Source organism: Anguilla anguilla, chromosome 10 (genome assembly GCF_013347855.1).
Source record: "Anguilla anguilla isolate fAngAng1 chromosome 10, fAngAng1.pri, whole genome shotgun sequence".
Taxonomy (NCBI): Eukaryota; Metazoa; Chordata; class Actinopteri; order Anguilliformes; family Anguillidae; genus Anguilla; species Anguilla anguilla.
In genome coordinates, this window is record NC_049210.1 from 29,868,815 (window position 1) to 29,882,400 (window position 13,586).

At 38.2% G+C, this 13,586-nt stretch overlaps 1 protein-coding gene across 7 annotated transcripts in view; it reads left to right on the forward strand.

The window, feature by feature from the left end:
- sfi1 (SFI1 centrin binding protein) overlaps positions 1 to 13,586 on the forward strand; it is a 101,798-nt gene that overhangs the window by 39,277 nt on the left and 48,935 nt on the right. For all 7 annotated transcript variants that reach the window (XM_035379171.1, XM_035379177.1, XM_035379173.1 and 4 more), the window contains one exon: positions 13,207 to 13,288. In XM_035379171.1, coding sequence (XP_035235062.1) covers positions 13,207 to 13,288 — 82 coding nt within the window. The remainder of the gene's footprint in view (positions 1 to 13,206; positions 13,289 to 13,586) is intronic.

A 13,586-nucleotide genomic window follows, 5' to 3' on the forward strand; every position in this document is an offset into this window, starting at 1 on the left:
TTGGCTAACATTAGACTACTAACCCAGCTGCCAAAGTGAGCTAACTACAGGCTGGCAGAAAGCCAAATTGCTGTGTCAAGTGCAATTTAATCTAATTTTGCACATATAATCACAAATTATTTTACTGCAATCTCTTGATATAGATGGTGTACTTTGATTATTGACTTCAGTGTGAGGATCAATAATTGTGGGCATTGTACAGTATTTATAGAAATGATGGGTTTATGACTCCATGGAGATAACACCTCCACTTTTTCACTGACACTTTGATTTCGGATAAACTCTGAATAGGCTACAGGATGATAAAATCATACAAACAAATGGGACCAAAGTAAGCACTGGAATTACTGATGAATGACTTCATCATGGACCTGGCATGCAAGTTGTGTGAAAATTGCATGAAGTCGAAGACAGAAGCAGCAGCCGCCAAAGCAGCCACGGTCGCAGCATCACCTCGCAACACCCATCACTCCTGGGAAGAAAACATGGTGCCAGATTGGCTAATGCCGTCGGAATAAGGCTAAAGACAACTGCTTGAAATGCAATCAATTTGTGTGGGGTCCCTGCTCACACAAACAACCAAAGCTGTGCGTTCCCTGTGGAACTGATGAGTAAGGGGACAGAGACAATGCATATGTAAAAGTCAATCAGAATATAGAGATAAAGTTTCATTATCTTTATGAAATTAGGTTGTTGTGGATGCTGCAATCAATGCAGTAATGAAGGATGCCTGATGCTGTTGGGTGTCAGGCTTGGAGGTTTGTAGTAGTAAAAAAAAACTCAGCCTTTCTCGTGTTAAAAATAGATAATATTTCTTCCTCTAAGAGAACTAATTAAACATGGGAGGTTACATATTTGGCAGCACGCTCAGACTAAATATCAAGTAGCCAAAAAACCACGATAAAGCACTAAGCATAAAGAAATAGTCTAAATAAGTCATCCTTTTAATTGTCCATAGAGTGAAGACAGTCTGTTAAATTCTTCCACAGCATGTCACATTTATGAACAATAGGACTGTCCAATGAACGCATTTTTGTAAAAGTTGCATATCTACAGAAAAGACACCATAAGACTATGGGTTCTTTTTTTGGGCTGGTGCGTGGCGAGCAATTGCATTGTTTTTATGCCTCTGCGACGGCACAGCCATGGCCGGAGGCATTATGTTTTCAGGTTGTCCGTCTGTCTGTCCACCCATCCCATTCTCGTGAATGCGATATCTCAGGAACCCGTTGAGCGTATTTCTTCAAATTTGGTAGTCAAAGGTCAATGGTCATGGTCACTGTGACCTCACAAAACATGCTTTTGCCTTGAGGGAATTTCTTCAAATTTGGCACAAACGTCCACTTGGACTCAAGGATGAACTGATTAGATTTTGGTGGTCAAAGGTCAAGGTCACTGTGACCTCACAAAACACATTTTTGGCCATAACTCAAGAATTAATGCGCTAATTATGACAAAGTTTCACACAAGGATTAATACTAATCAAGGAAATCAAGCGTGCTCAAAATGTCGAATGACGGGTCAGTTACGAGACAGAAAGAGCGGAAAGATAGTGATTCCGGATTGTCAAACATTGTGCTGCAGGAGTTGAAAATGCTCAATAATAAAATAGACGGGATGAAAGAGGCTTTCGAGAGCCAACGAAACTCCAAGGTGGACAGTCTGCACGTTTTGCTGGAAAAGCTAGCCATTGAAAACAGTCTGAAAGCGGAACTCGCTCAAAAAACTAAGGAAATTCAAGATAACTTTTATCTGGAGATTGGCCACGTAGTGGCGAGAATTGAACAAATGGAAGCTAAGATTGATCAGGTGAAAGATAAAACCAACACTCGTTTTGATCCCGATGTATCTGTTATTATCTCCGGCATATATTGTGAGGAAGGGGAAAACGTTATGAATCTGGTGAAGGACTTGCTCACCGAGGGACTACAATGGGAGAGCCCCCGCGGAGTCATGGCAGCCGAAAGACTGAGAGAAAGGGGAGGACGGCCCAGTGTGATAAAGGTGGAATTTGGCTCTGTACAGGATAAGGTGGATGTGCTACGCAAGAAACAAAGGCTGAAGAGTAACGATAAGTTTCAGAAAGTTTACATTCGATCAGCCAAGACTCATACCGAAAGGCAAATTGAATTGAACTTTAGAACTCTATTGGATGAAATACCCTCCGGGCGACAGTTTTATATCTCAGGGAACGGGAGAGTTAGAAGACGCACAACAGGTGTGGATGGTAACCGAGATGGGGAACAGAGACGGAGGCCCGACAATTGAGGATCATCTGCCCAGCTCGCAAATCCGGAACAATTCACTCTTGTGCACTGGAATATAAATGGATGGACGGATATGAACTATGAACTTAGACTCCTGATATTATTTAGCTTCAATCTGGACTTCATTTCCCTCAATGAAACGCACGTAACCGGACTAAATACGATTGATATAGATGGATATACTTGGTTTGGCTTTAACAGAAAAACTCACATTAAGGCCCCTAAAGGGTCGGGGGGTGTCGGTATTTTGGTAAAAAATGAAATTTTTAGGTCGTACAGGGTTAGTCTGATTGATAAATCAGTAGATGGTATAATTGGTTTACAGTTTAAGCATTTGGTGTCAGAGTATTCCTTTAGAATTTTCTCTTGCTATCTTCCCCCTGAAGGATCAGTACGGGCTGACTGGTTGTATAATCACCTATTGGTTCAGATTTATAATTCGTTAGAAGCTGATGCTATTTATGTATGCGGAGATCTGAACAGTCGAATAGGGCTGCTGGAAGACTGTATTAAGCCGCGTTTCCACCCAAATTACCCGGAACTTTTAGTCCAGGAACTACTTTACCAGGAACTAAAAGGTTCCTTCAGCCCATGGTTGTCTGCGTTTCCTCCGCGGTCTAAAGTCCCGCGAAGATTAGGCAAATTAGCCCACTGACGTATGAAAAAACGACGTTGTCGTCGGTCCATCTGTCCTATGATTTCTTCTATAACCCCATACTACCACCGAAGTAGCCTACATTATTTTCTAATACCCGGGACAGCCCAGAGGGGTTTATTCCACTTATATACAACGGGTTACCAACAATGATTATATATGGTTACTTTTGTATTTTTTTTATTTTTATCGATTTAATCACCTGGAATTGAAATATTCTTCTGCAGCCGTTTGGGCTTATTTTACCGTTGTCAAGCAAAACTGTCGTTGGTAGTTGAACTTGGACCGTTGTTATGCAACAAATAGGATGTAACAGGCCAATAGTCAGATTGTAACTGTTTTATATATCCTCTCAAACACATTCATTATGTTTTTATGCAAACATTCGCTTTCATGTCTTGACATCCGAAGCGACCGAATGCATTCACATTTATATGTATAACTGGCAACAACAGCAGAAAACATGCACACGCTGTAAAAAATTTGCTGTTTGATTACTTTCTCATCGTCAATTCCATATCGCAAATCGCAAAATGACAAGAATAGAACGAAAACTCGGACTTGCGTGAAAATTTAAATTAGTAGTGGTACAGCCACCGTTTGCTTTCCTTCGAAGTTACTGTTAGCCGAGCAGCGAAGTGTGCCCTCCAGATGCGAACCATGCACCATAAATTAGTCCATAGTCTTCCTGGTCTTTTTGTGGAATTGAAGAATGGCAGAGTAAAATTACGGCAGTCTGAAAAAGCTAAAGGGACGATTACTAGAATTAACCTGTTATTTTACCCTGACAAAAAGTGCGGAAGGTGATTTCCAGTTTGCTTTTACTGTATCACCAATGTGAATTACGCAGAACTACCGCATACCTCACGTAACTGTATCAAACGTTTTGAGTCAATTACAACGGGCTAACAAAGAAAATCCGGAAGAAAATATTCAGCAACCGAATTAATCCGTTTGAATGTTTTGGTACGTAATATGCTGTCCCAGCACGAATGCTTAGCATTTTATAAAACGAATACTAAAGCAAGAAAAGAACAGAAGAGCACACGTTATAATTCCAAGACGTTGGCAGGCTATAACCAAAACTAGGCTACTGCGCCGCATAACATACAAGTTTGATTTTAAGTTATTATGAAAATAAATCGTTTTGCGGCTGGAGATTTTTAAACATGGCGGCTGAAAGTAAAAAAAAATAACACTGCAAGTAGTCGACCAATCAGAAATTTTCAGTGCTTGCGCCCCACCCCAAAGGTTCCTGTACTTTTGGAAAGTACTACCCCCCGAGCAGGAACCTTTTTGGGGGTAAAATAAGGCCCCTAAACTATTTAGACCCTAGTTCCTGCGGTGGAAACGCACTGAGTTCCTCAAAAGGTTCCTAGTTCCGGGGTAAAGTTCCTGCGGTGGAAACGCAGCTTTAGTGATATTGATAGGGGTGTTTCACCCAGAGTCAGCTTGGATAATGTTGTAAATAAACACGGTGAAATGTTGGTGGAATTTCTGAAGGACTCCAAATGTTGTGTTCTGAATGGACGGATATCTGGGAATGATAATTTTACCTCAATATCCGTAAAAGGGAAAGCAGTTGTTGATTATATAATTACTCCTCACAATTGTTTAAATACTTGTGTTGAGTTGAACATCCACAGTCCTAATGAGTTAATTGAGAGTGGGAGCTTCAGTTGTCTCAACCTGCTAGGTCAGGGGTGGCCAACCCTGGTCCTGGGGAGCCGCAGGGTCTGCTGGCTTTTGTTTTTACTCAGCGCTTAATTGATCAATTAAAGCAGTTGATTACACAGTTAACTCACCTCACCTGGTTTCTTTTGTCTAAGTGGTTGTTGTATTTAAGGTGAAAACAAAAACCAGCAGACCCTGCGGCTCCCCAGGACCAGGGTTGGCCACCCCTGTGCTAGGTGATAGGTGCAGAGTACCTGATCACTCTATGTTGGTCTTAACCTTCCAAGCAGGTGGGGGCTCTACTGAAGATTATATGGTCTCAGATATTGTTCAACTTAGACAGTATCCACGGAAGAATATTAGAAATGTTTCTCCTCACCTCTTCTCCTCCAGTGAGTGTCAAATTGTGCTTATTGAACTCTTAGATAAGCTCACTCAAGTACAACATCAACAAGAAATTGATAAATGGTATGGTGAATTTTGTAAATATATTTGTAATGTAATTGAAGTTTGTAGAAGTCCATGCTCCAACTGGAAAGGTGGATTTTCAAGGAAACGTAACCCTTATTGGAATAGACAGTTGAAAGTAATGTGGAAGGAAATGAGGATGGCTGAGAAAAGATTTCTAAAGTGTGATGGTAAGGATATGAGGAAGCAACAGTTAAAAAATGAATTTAAGGCTAGACAAAATAATTTTGACAGAAAACTGAGGGCTTGCAAAAGAAATTATGAGAGGGGGCAAGAATTAAAAATAGAGCATCTGCAAACTAATAACCCCCAGTTGTTTTGGAATATGATAAATAATTTGAGGTAAATCCATCCCAATGGAACTGGTGTTGGAAAATGGATCCTCTGTCTTTGCTATTGATTGTATTCTGAAAAAATGGGAAACAGATTTTGGTTCTTTATTTTCTGGAAGTAACTGCTCAGGTGAGTGGGATAATTGTTTTTTTGCCAGGATAGTTGATCTTAAAAATATTATGGAGGCTAATATGCAGAAGGATTCTTATTCCTTCAATCAGTACTTAAATGCTAGTATCACTGAAGAGGAAGTTAAAAGGGCAATTGGTGGGCTCAAACTGAGAAAAGCAACTGGTATTGATAATCTGCCAGATGAACTATTGAAACTACCCTGTTTATTTAAACTTTTAGGTAATCTTTTCTCTGTTTGCTTTAAGTATAGCCTGGTCCCCTCTGCTTGGCACAAATCTATAATAAAACCAATCCCTAAGTCCCATAATAATGAACCTAGAGTTCCTTTGAACTATAGGGGGATAAGTCTTCTCAGTTGCGTTTATAAACTCTATTCTAGCATTCTTAATGAGCGACTGTGTTGTTATTTAGAAACATTTGGTCTGTTGGTAGACGAACAAAATGGCTTTTGAAAGAATAGAGCTTGTATTGACCACATATATTCTTTATCTACTATAGCTTGTGCTAGAATACAAGAAGGGAAGCCTACTTTTAGTTGTTTTATAGATTTTCAGAAAGCCTTTGACTGCATAAATCATGACCTTCTCAGTTTCAAATGACTAAAATCTGGTATAGATGGTCACGCCTTAAAAGCTTTTTATCAAACCCCAGTTGCATGTGTGCAGGTCAATGACCATAGAACAGGTTGGTTTCCAACCCCATCTGGTGTAAAACAGGGGGACGTGCTCTCTCCCACGCTGTTTGCTATTTATATAAACGATCTAGTACTAGAAATTAAGCAAGCAGCTTTTGGCGTTAGATGATGATTTTACGGTCGGCACTCTTCTATACGCAGATGATATAGTCCTTCTTGAAGAGACTGAAAATGATCTGCAAAGTCTGTTGAATATTGTTTGTTGTTGGTGTAACAAATGGAGATTGAAGATAAACAAACATAAAACTCAGGTTATGCATTTTAGGAAGAAGGGAGAGCTACAGACCAAGTTTAAATTTCATTTTGGTTCAACACCTCTGTTACTCACTGAGTATTACAAATACTTAGGACTTACTCTAGATGACCATCTTACCTTTGAAGAAGGAATAAAAGTTTTATCAGACTCTGCAGGTAGGGCACTGGGTGCTGTCCTTAATAAGGTTAAACTATGTAGGGATCTTGGTTATAAAACCTATACACAGTTGTATAAATCTTGTGTCTCTCCTATTTTAGATTATGGTGCAGGAGTCTGGGGTTATTGTAAGCAAACAAAGTGTGACGCAGTTCAGAACAGAGCTATGCGCTGTTTTCTGGGTGTGCATAAAATGGCCCCAAAACTTGCAGTATGTGGTGATGGGATGGGAGCCATGTGAAGTGCGGCATAAGGGTGACATGTTGCGACTGTGGAACAGATTAATCAATATGCCCAATAATAGACTTACCAAACAAATTTTCTGTCGGGATTTTTTAAATAATTATTCTTGGACAAGGGAGCTTGAAAAAATATTTGGTAAGGCAGGTCTTCAATATATATTTAGGAATAAATTATCTTGTAGCGTTAGTCAAATTAAAATAATACTATTTGAAAATTATAAACAGAAATGGTCAGAACAAATTTTGTGTAAACCAAAACTGAGAACGTACAGTCTGATTAAGAGTAATTACCACCCTGAGCACTATGTTACCCTTAACCTGACCAGAGCACAGAGGTCTGCTTGTGCCCAGTTGAGATGTGGTATCTTGCCTCTAGCGGTGGAAACCGGACGCTTCCATTCAATTCCAGAGGAGAATAGAAAGTGTCACCTGTGTGATCTGAGAGAGGTCGATAATGAAATGCACTTTTGTTCTATTGTCCATCATATCATAATTTTAGATATAGGCTTTTCCTTAAAATGTCTACTGAATGTCCTGATTTGTTTTCTATGTCTGATGAATGTAGACTTCATTACCTGTTTACAGACAAAGTGTTTCACCTAGCTCAATTTGTGTTAGATGCTTATCAACAGCGTGCGAGGGCGCTTTATGTTTGATGTGTTTAAGGCACAGGCTGTGCCCCAGATATGCCTAAATTATGTATTATATCTGTAAATGTCTAAGGAGCAGGATTATGTTCATATTTGGGCTGACATTAATTGACATGAATGGAATTATATTACATTTGTTCTTTTGCTCTCATTATGCTATGTTATTGCTCTTGTTTGTTATTTTTGTAGTGTCTTGTAAGCCCATGTGGGCTGGGCACCTTTTGGTGCATGACACTTTGAAAAAATAAAAACCTAAAACCTAAACCACACAAATGTCTAATAGGGTAAAATGATGACGTGATGGCGGAGGCATACAACCACGAGGCGGTATTTCTAGTTTGTTCATGGATTGTTATGTGCCTGACAGTTTCGTCAGTAGGGACACTGAAATGGGAGGGGAGGCACAGTTAGGACGTGTCAGTGAAGATCAGGCAGTGCAATGCAGTACTCTGAGTACTCTACGATTGGCACCTGCACTGACTGCATGGTCAGACCAGGTCTGTGACACAAGACCGGCGTAGGATGAGTTGCTAATTTCTACTTCACTGCACCTCAGGATTGCCATTTAGAAATATTTTGAGTGCTTTGCCATTGCAGACAAATTAATAACCAAAGAGAAAGTCACCTAAAACCAGACCTGGGTCAAATACAAATACGTATTTGTATTTGAAAATGTAGTTAAATGCATATTTGAAGTATTTTCAAATACATTTACACATGAAATACTTTGTATTTGATTTATTTAAATTATTTTCATGGAAAAACAAATCGTTGTGATGTCAGGAAGTTATAATACTAAGGGCACTTCAGGGGAACTACTTGGGGCTAGGGGTTGAATTTGGATTATAGACAAGGGTAGCCCACGCTGGCAATTTTAAACAACCCATCCACTGCCTCTAACAGTAGCCTAAATGCCTGTATATGTCTTTGCATGGGGGGATGGGAAACTGACTTTTTGATAAGCTTGCCAGTTTATTTGTACCCATAAAATCTTTTTAAAGTTAGTGGCCTTTTACTCTTTTTTGTGTTGTCAGAGTGTTCAACAGCCATATGTACAGTTCCATCTTTTACATTTTGTAAGGTTAGACACTAATAAATTAGAATTCAGTCATGCACATTCACTACCAGTTAACCCCAAATCTGTCTAATCCTTGCCCATTTAAGGGGTAGCCTATTTAAAGCTTTATAACTCCAGATGTGAGTATAACAGAGACTTGAAAACTGGCTTAAACGAAGCAAGCCATTTGTGCCATAAACAATACTAACTTGTTTATATTCATAATTTAGGAACTAATAAAGTGTCACAGATGCAATTGTCTTGGCAAAAATGAAAAATGAATTTGCTCTGAAATTCAGGAACTAATAAAGTGTCACAGATGCAATTGTCTTGGCAAAAATGAAAAATCAATTTGCAATGAAATACTGAGGGCTCCCATATATAAAACAGGTTAAACTATACATGACCTGGATCAAACTCCTTGACCATAAGTGCACAAGGGTGGATATGTAGAACTACTAAAGATCTATGAAGCAAAAAGTAAGCAGTGTACCCAGAGTCTCCAAATCTATCCAAAATGTCTAAATTATGCATTGCTGTAAATCATAACATAATTATGTATTTCACTACAAATCAACCGCTTTGACTCAAGAAACTCACTGTTGCATAATTTTCAAGTGGGAATTACAAGCTTTCTGTCAGTGCAGTGGTCTAAAATATATAGGGGTCAAGAAACATATCCAAAATCTCTCCATAAATGAATAAAATGCTTTTTGTCCATTATAAAGCATATAAATATGCCCCTTATGAAGGTTTAAGATGACACATTGATATCAGATAAGAAAAATAATGCAAAAACATTGTCACACAATGTGGTACAGGGCCTAAATGTGTAATCATTAACTCTTATTTATATGTTTTTCTGTACTCTACCGTATGGAATGTTTTCTTGTATGGGGATGGGACAGCATTAAAACAATACTCAACCATCCACCTCTTTTTGTTCCAGCTTTCATGTCATATCTGGTGCATGAAACACAAACACTACTGAGCTACCAACGAACATTTACGTTACATTGTGAACTATCCTCATTATAAAATAGCACTAACCAATGACACTCAAAAATAACATATATACCCAAAATATTTTGAGCAATAATACTTACAATAGCGATGATGAAATGTTATCTACTTACTTATTAAATTTGGTGCCAATTGGCCACATGGTGATGCTATAGCAGTCCATTGAATTTCACCAAATTAAAACATCTCTGTTTGACTTGAGGACCAGTAATTAATGTCACAAGATCCCTCTTTACATACAGAATAATTTGCCTCCATGACTCATTAGCCTAGAATTGTGAATTTACTGCCATTTTGAATAAATTGAACAAATTAAAGCAATTTTGTTCTTGGGCCCGTAATAACTCCTACAAATACACTATATGGCTAAATGTATGTGGACACCTTGTAGCAGCCAATAATGTAATAACTGCCAATAATGTAATAACTGGCAATAACGTAATAATTTTTCCATTCTTAATGTAATAAAAGCCGATAATGTAATAACTGACCAATAATGTAATACATTTTCTGAACCAATAACGTCATAACTTTTTGCATATAATGTAATAAGTTATTACATTATTGGCTACAGTAATAAAAGCCGATAATGTAATAACTGACCAATAATGTAATACATTTTCTGAACCAATAACGTAATAACTTTTTGCATATAATGTAATAAGTTATTACATTATTGGCTACAGTAATAAAAGCCGATAATGTAATAACTGACCAATAATGTAATACATTTTCTGAACCAATAACGTAATAACTTTTTGCATATAATGTAATAAGTTATTACATTATTGGCTGGTTATTACATTATTAGGGTTTTTAAATAAATCATAAAAAATGTAATAACAGGAGCCGATAATGTAATAATATACTTATATCGCTTTAAGTTTTATTTTTGGCTATAAAGTGTCACACTTCTATGACACTTACCCTTGCTTCCTCTTTCAAATAGCTGCTCAAAAACCTGACCACACGCGCGCGCACATGCACACACACACACCTACTCTCTCTCTAGGAATTATGACTATTTATTTGTTTGTGGTGCTTGGTTAGACTTATCTCCAGCCCTGCCTTCTACTCCTTAACCATTTGAGTACCAAATGAAGTGCGAGCACATATGTTTGCAAACACAGACAATTACTCTTATGTCATATAATATGAAATCTATACCTCTTTGAAGATGCTTTGTCCACGAATACAAAGACCACCATTTCTTTTCATGAAAAATGTCATCTTTAATTAAATGTATTTAAATAACTTTTTCAAGCAAACTGTTTCAACCACACTATTATAGCTATTCAGCACTCTCTCTCTCTATGTATATATACCAAACCTGACTCCTGAAAGGTTACATGAAAATGTACCAAATCAGAATCCTTGCCCTATTGACATCCCTGGCTATTTGAATACAGTCTTGACAAGCTCAACAAAGAGTCTAAAACCGAAGCAAATGATATCTATAGTTCATTCTTTTTTATTTTTGCCATTTTCTCCAATTAATCGTTATACCAATTCTGTGTGTGTATCACGGTCCTGGTCGATGCGCTATCCTCTGTTGGTCTGGGGAGGGTGTAGACTACCACATGCCTCTGATACATGTAGAGTCGCCAACTGCTTCTTTTCACCTGACAGTGAGGCAGAGGTGGGAGTAAGTCACACTTGTGCAAGTCACAAGCAAGTCTCAAGTCTTAACCTTCAAGTCTCAAGCAAGTCTCATGTCACTGTGTTTAGACTCAAGCAAGTCAAGTCGAGTCACCATGAAAGAAGTGCTTAAAACAAGAGAGAAAGGGACACAATGGCAAGCCATGTCATAAGAAAACTGCACCTGTTCGTGAGTTAGTTAGTTTCTACAACTAGGGATGGGCATGGTTCGGATTTTATCAATACCAATACCACTATTGATACTGCTTATCAATACCAATACTTATCGATACTTCCTAATTTGGTGTGCAAAAGACATGTTTTTAAAAGAATTATCAGTACTACTTTTATATTAGTTTGGGCAAAAAATATTTAACTAAGTAGTTCTGTTGATAAAATGACACATATTGTTTTCTGAGACAAAACATGATGCTGGGACCAATGGTATAGATACTTTAAATGTAATGTGTATCAAGAGAATGTTTAGTTATTTAAAAAAAGGGACGGTAAACCATCCTTTATTATTATGATAAAACTGAAAGTTATCTTTGTAGGTCATGTTATATACTATATTTTACAGTTTAGAATTTTGCATTAAGAGGTTGAAAGCTGAGCACAAGGGATAATAGTGCCAGTTTGGTTGAAGAAGTTATTTAAATACACTTGATTAAAGATTATATTTTTCATGGAAAGAAGTGGTGGTCTTTTTTATTTGAGAACACAGCATCTCCAAAGAGGTATAGATTTCATATTATACAACATAAGAGTAATTGTCTGTGTTTGCAAACATGCGTGCTCCCACTTAATTTGGTACTCAAATGGCAAAGGAGTATAAGGCAGGGCTGGAGATAAGTCCAACCATCAAGTTACACAAACAATTAATTCCTAGAGAGAGAGAGAGAGTAGGTGTGTGTGTGTGTGTGTGTGTTTTCTCAGAGTTAGGACTAAGATTCAGGGGTCAGGATGGTTTTTGAGCAGCTATTTGAAAGAAGCAACAGTAAGGGTAGGCCTAAGTGTTATGGAAGTCTGACACTTGATAATAAATAAAACTTATACATAGTGATACAAGTATATTATTACATTTTTAATGATTTTTATTAACCCAGCTAATAATGTAATAACCAGTCAATAATCTAATAACTTATTACATTATGTGAAAAAAGTTATTACGTTATTGGTTCAGAAATTTTATTACATTATTGGTCAGTTATTACATTATCGGCTTTTATTACATTAAGAACGGAAAAATTATTACGTTATTGGCAGTTATTACATTATTGGCTGCTACACACCTCAAATCCAACATAACCAAAATTATGGCCATTAATAGAGTTGGACCATCCTTTGCTGCTATGAAACCTCCACACTTCTGGGAAGCCTTTATACTAGATGTTGGAGCATTGCTGCTGGGATTTGCTTCCATTCAGCCTGAAGAGCATTAGTGAGGTCGGGCACTGATTGGGCAATTAGGCCTGGCTCACAGTTGGCTTTCCAACTGATCCCAACGGTTTTGGATTGGGTTGAGGTCAGGGCTCTGTGCAGGCCAACCGAGTTCTTCTACACCGTTCTCGACAGCCATTTCTATATGGACCTCACTGTGTGCTCAGAGGCATTGTCATGCTAAAACGGGAAAGGGCCTTTCCCAGACTGATAGGGAAGCACAGAATCGTCTAGCATGTCTTTGTATGCTGTAGCATTAAGATGTGCCTTCACTGGAACTAAGTGGCGTAGCACTAACCATGAAAAACTGTCCCAGACCAAGGGGTGTCCAGATACTTTTGGTAATTTAGTGTACAATAGGGTTTCAGCACCTGTGGTACTTGGACCCCTGAAAATCCAAGCAAAAACAATAGGGTTCCAGCACTTCGTGCTTGGACCCCTAAAAAGCTCTATTTGCATTTAAGACAAGTTTGAGATAAGCTGCTTAAGTTGTATCTTAAAGAAAATGTTACTGCTCTTAGGCAGCGGACATGTACCTGGGCATTCTACACCTGGTTGACTCAGTCTGAAGAACAGAGGGACAAACGGTTGGCAGAGAGGATGGTAAAGTAATATTTCAGTTATATTTGGAATATTAAGAATATTAGGGAATGCAAGAAATGAAACCAAATGACATCTGGACATGGTTTCACAAGCAAGCAGGTTGTTTTATCAATTTGGGGAAATGCTCTCATTATGGGGGAGTTTCAAGTGCATACAGGGAAAATGGGTGCCCATGCAAAGCTGGCAGACTTTTTTTAGTTGGTTGACTTTGTTGCATCACATGGGCCTTTGTACACCTGTACTTCTCTTGGGATGGATAAAAACCCATTGCAGTCCTCCTCAGACCACCACGTCCTGT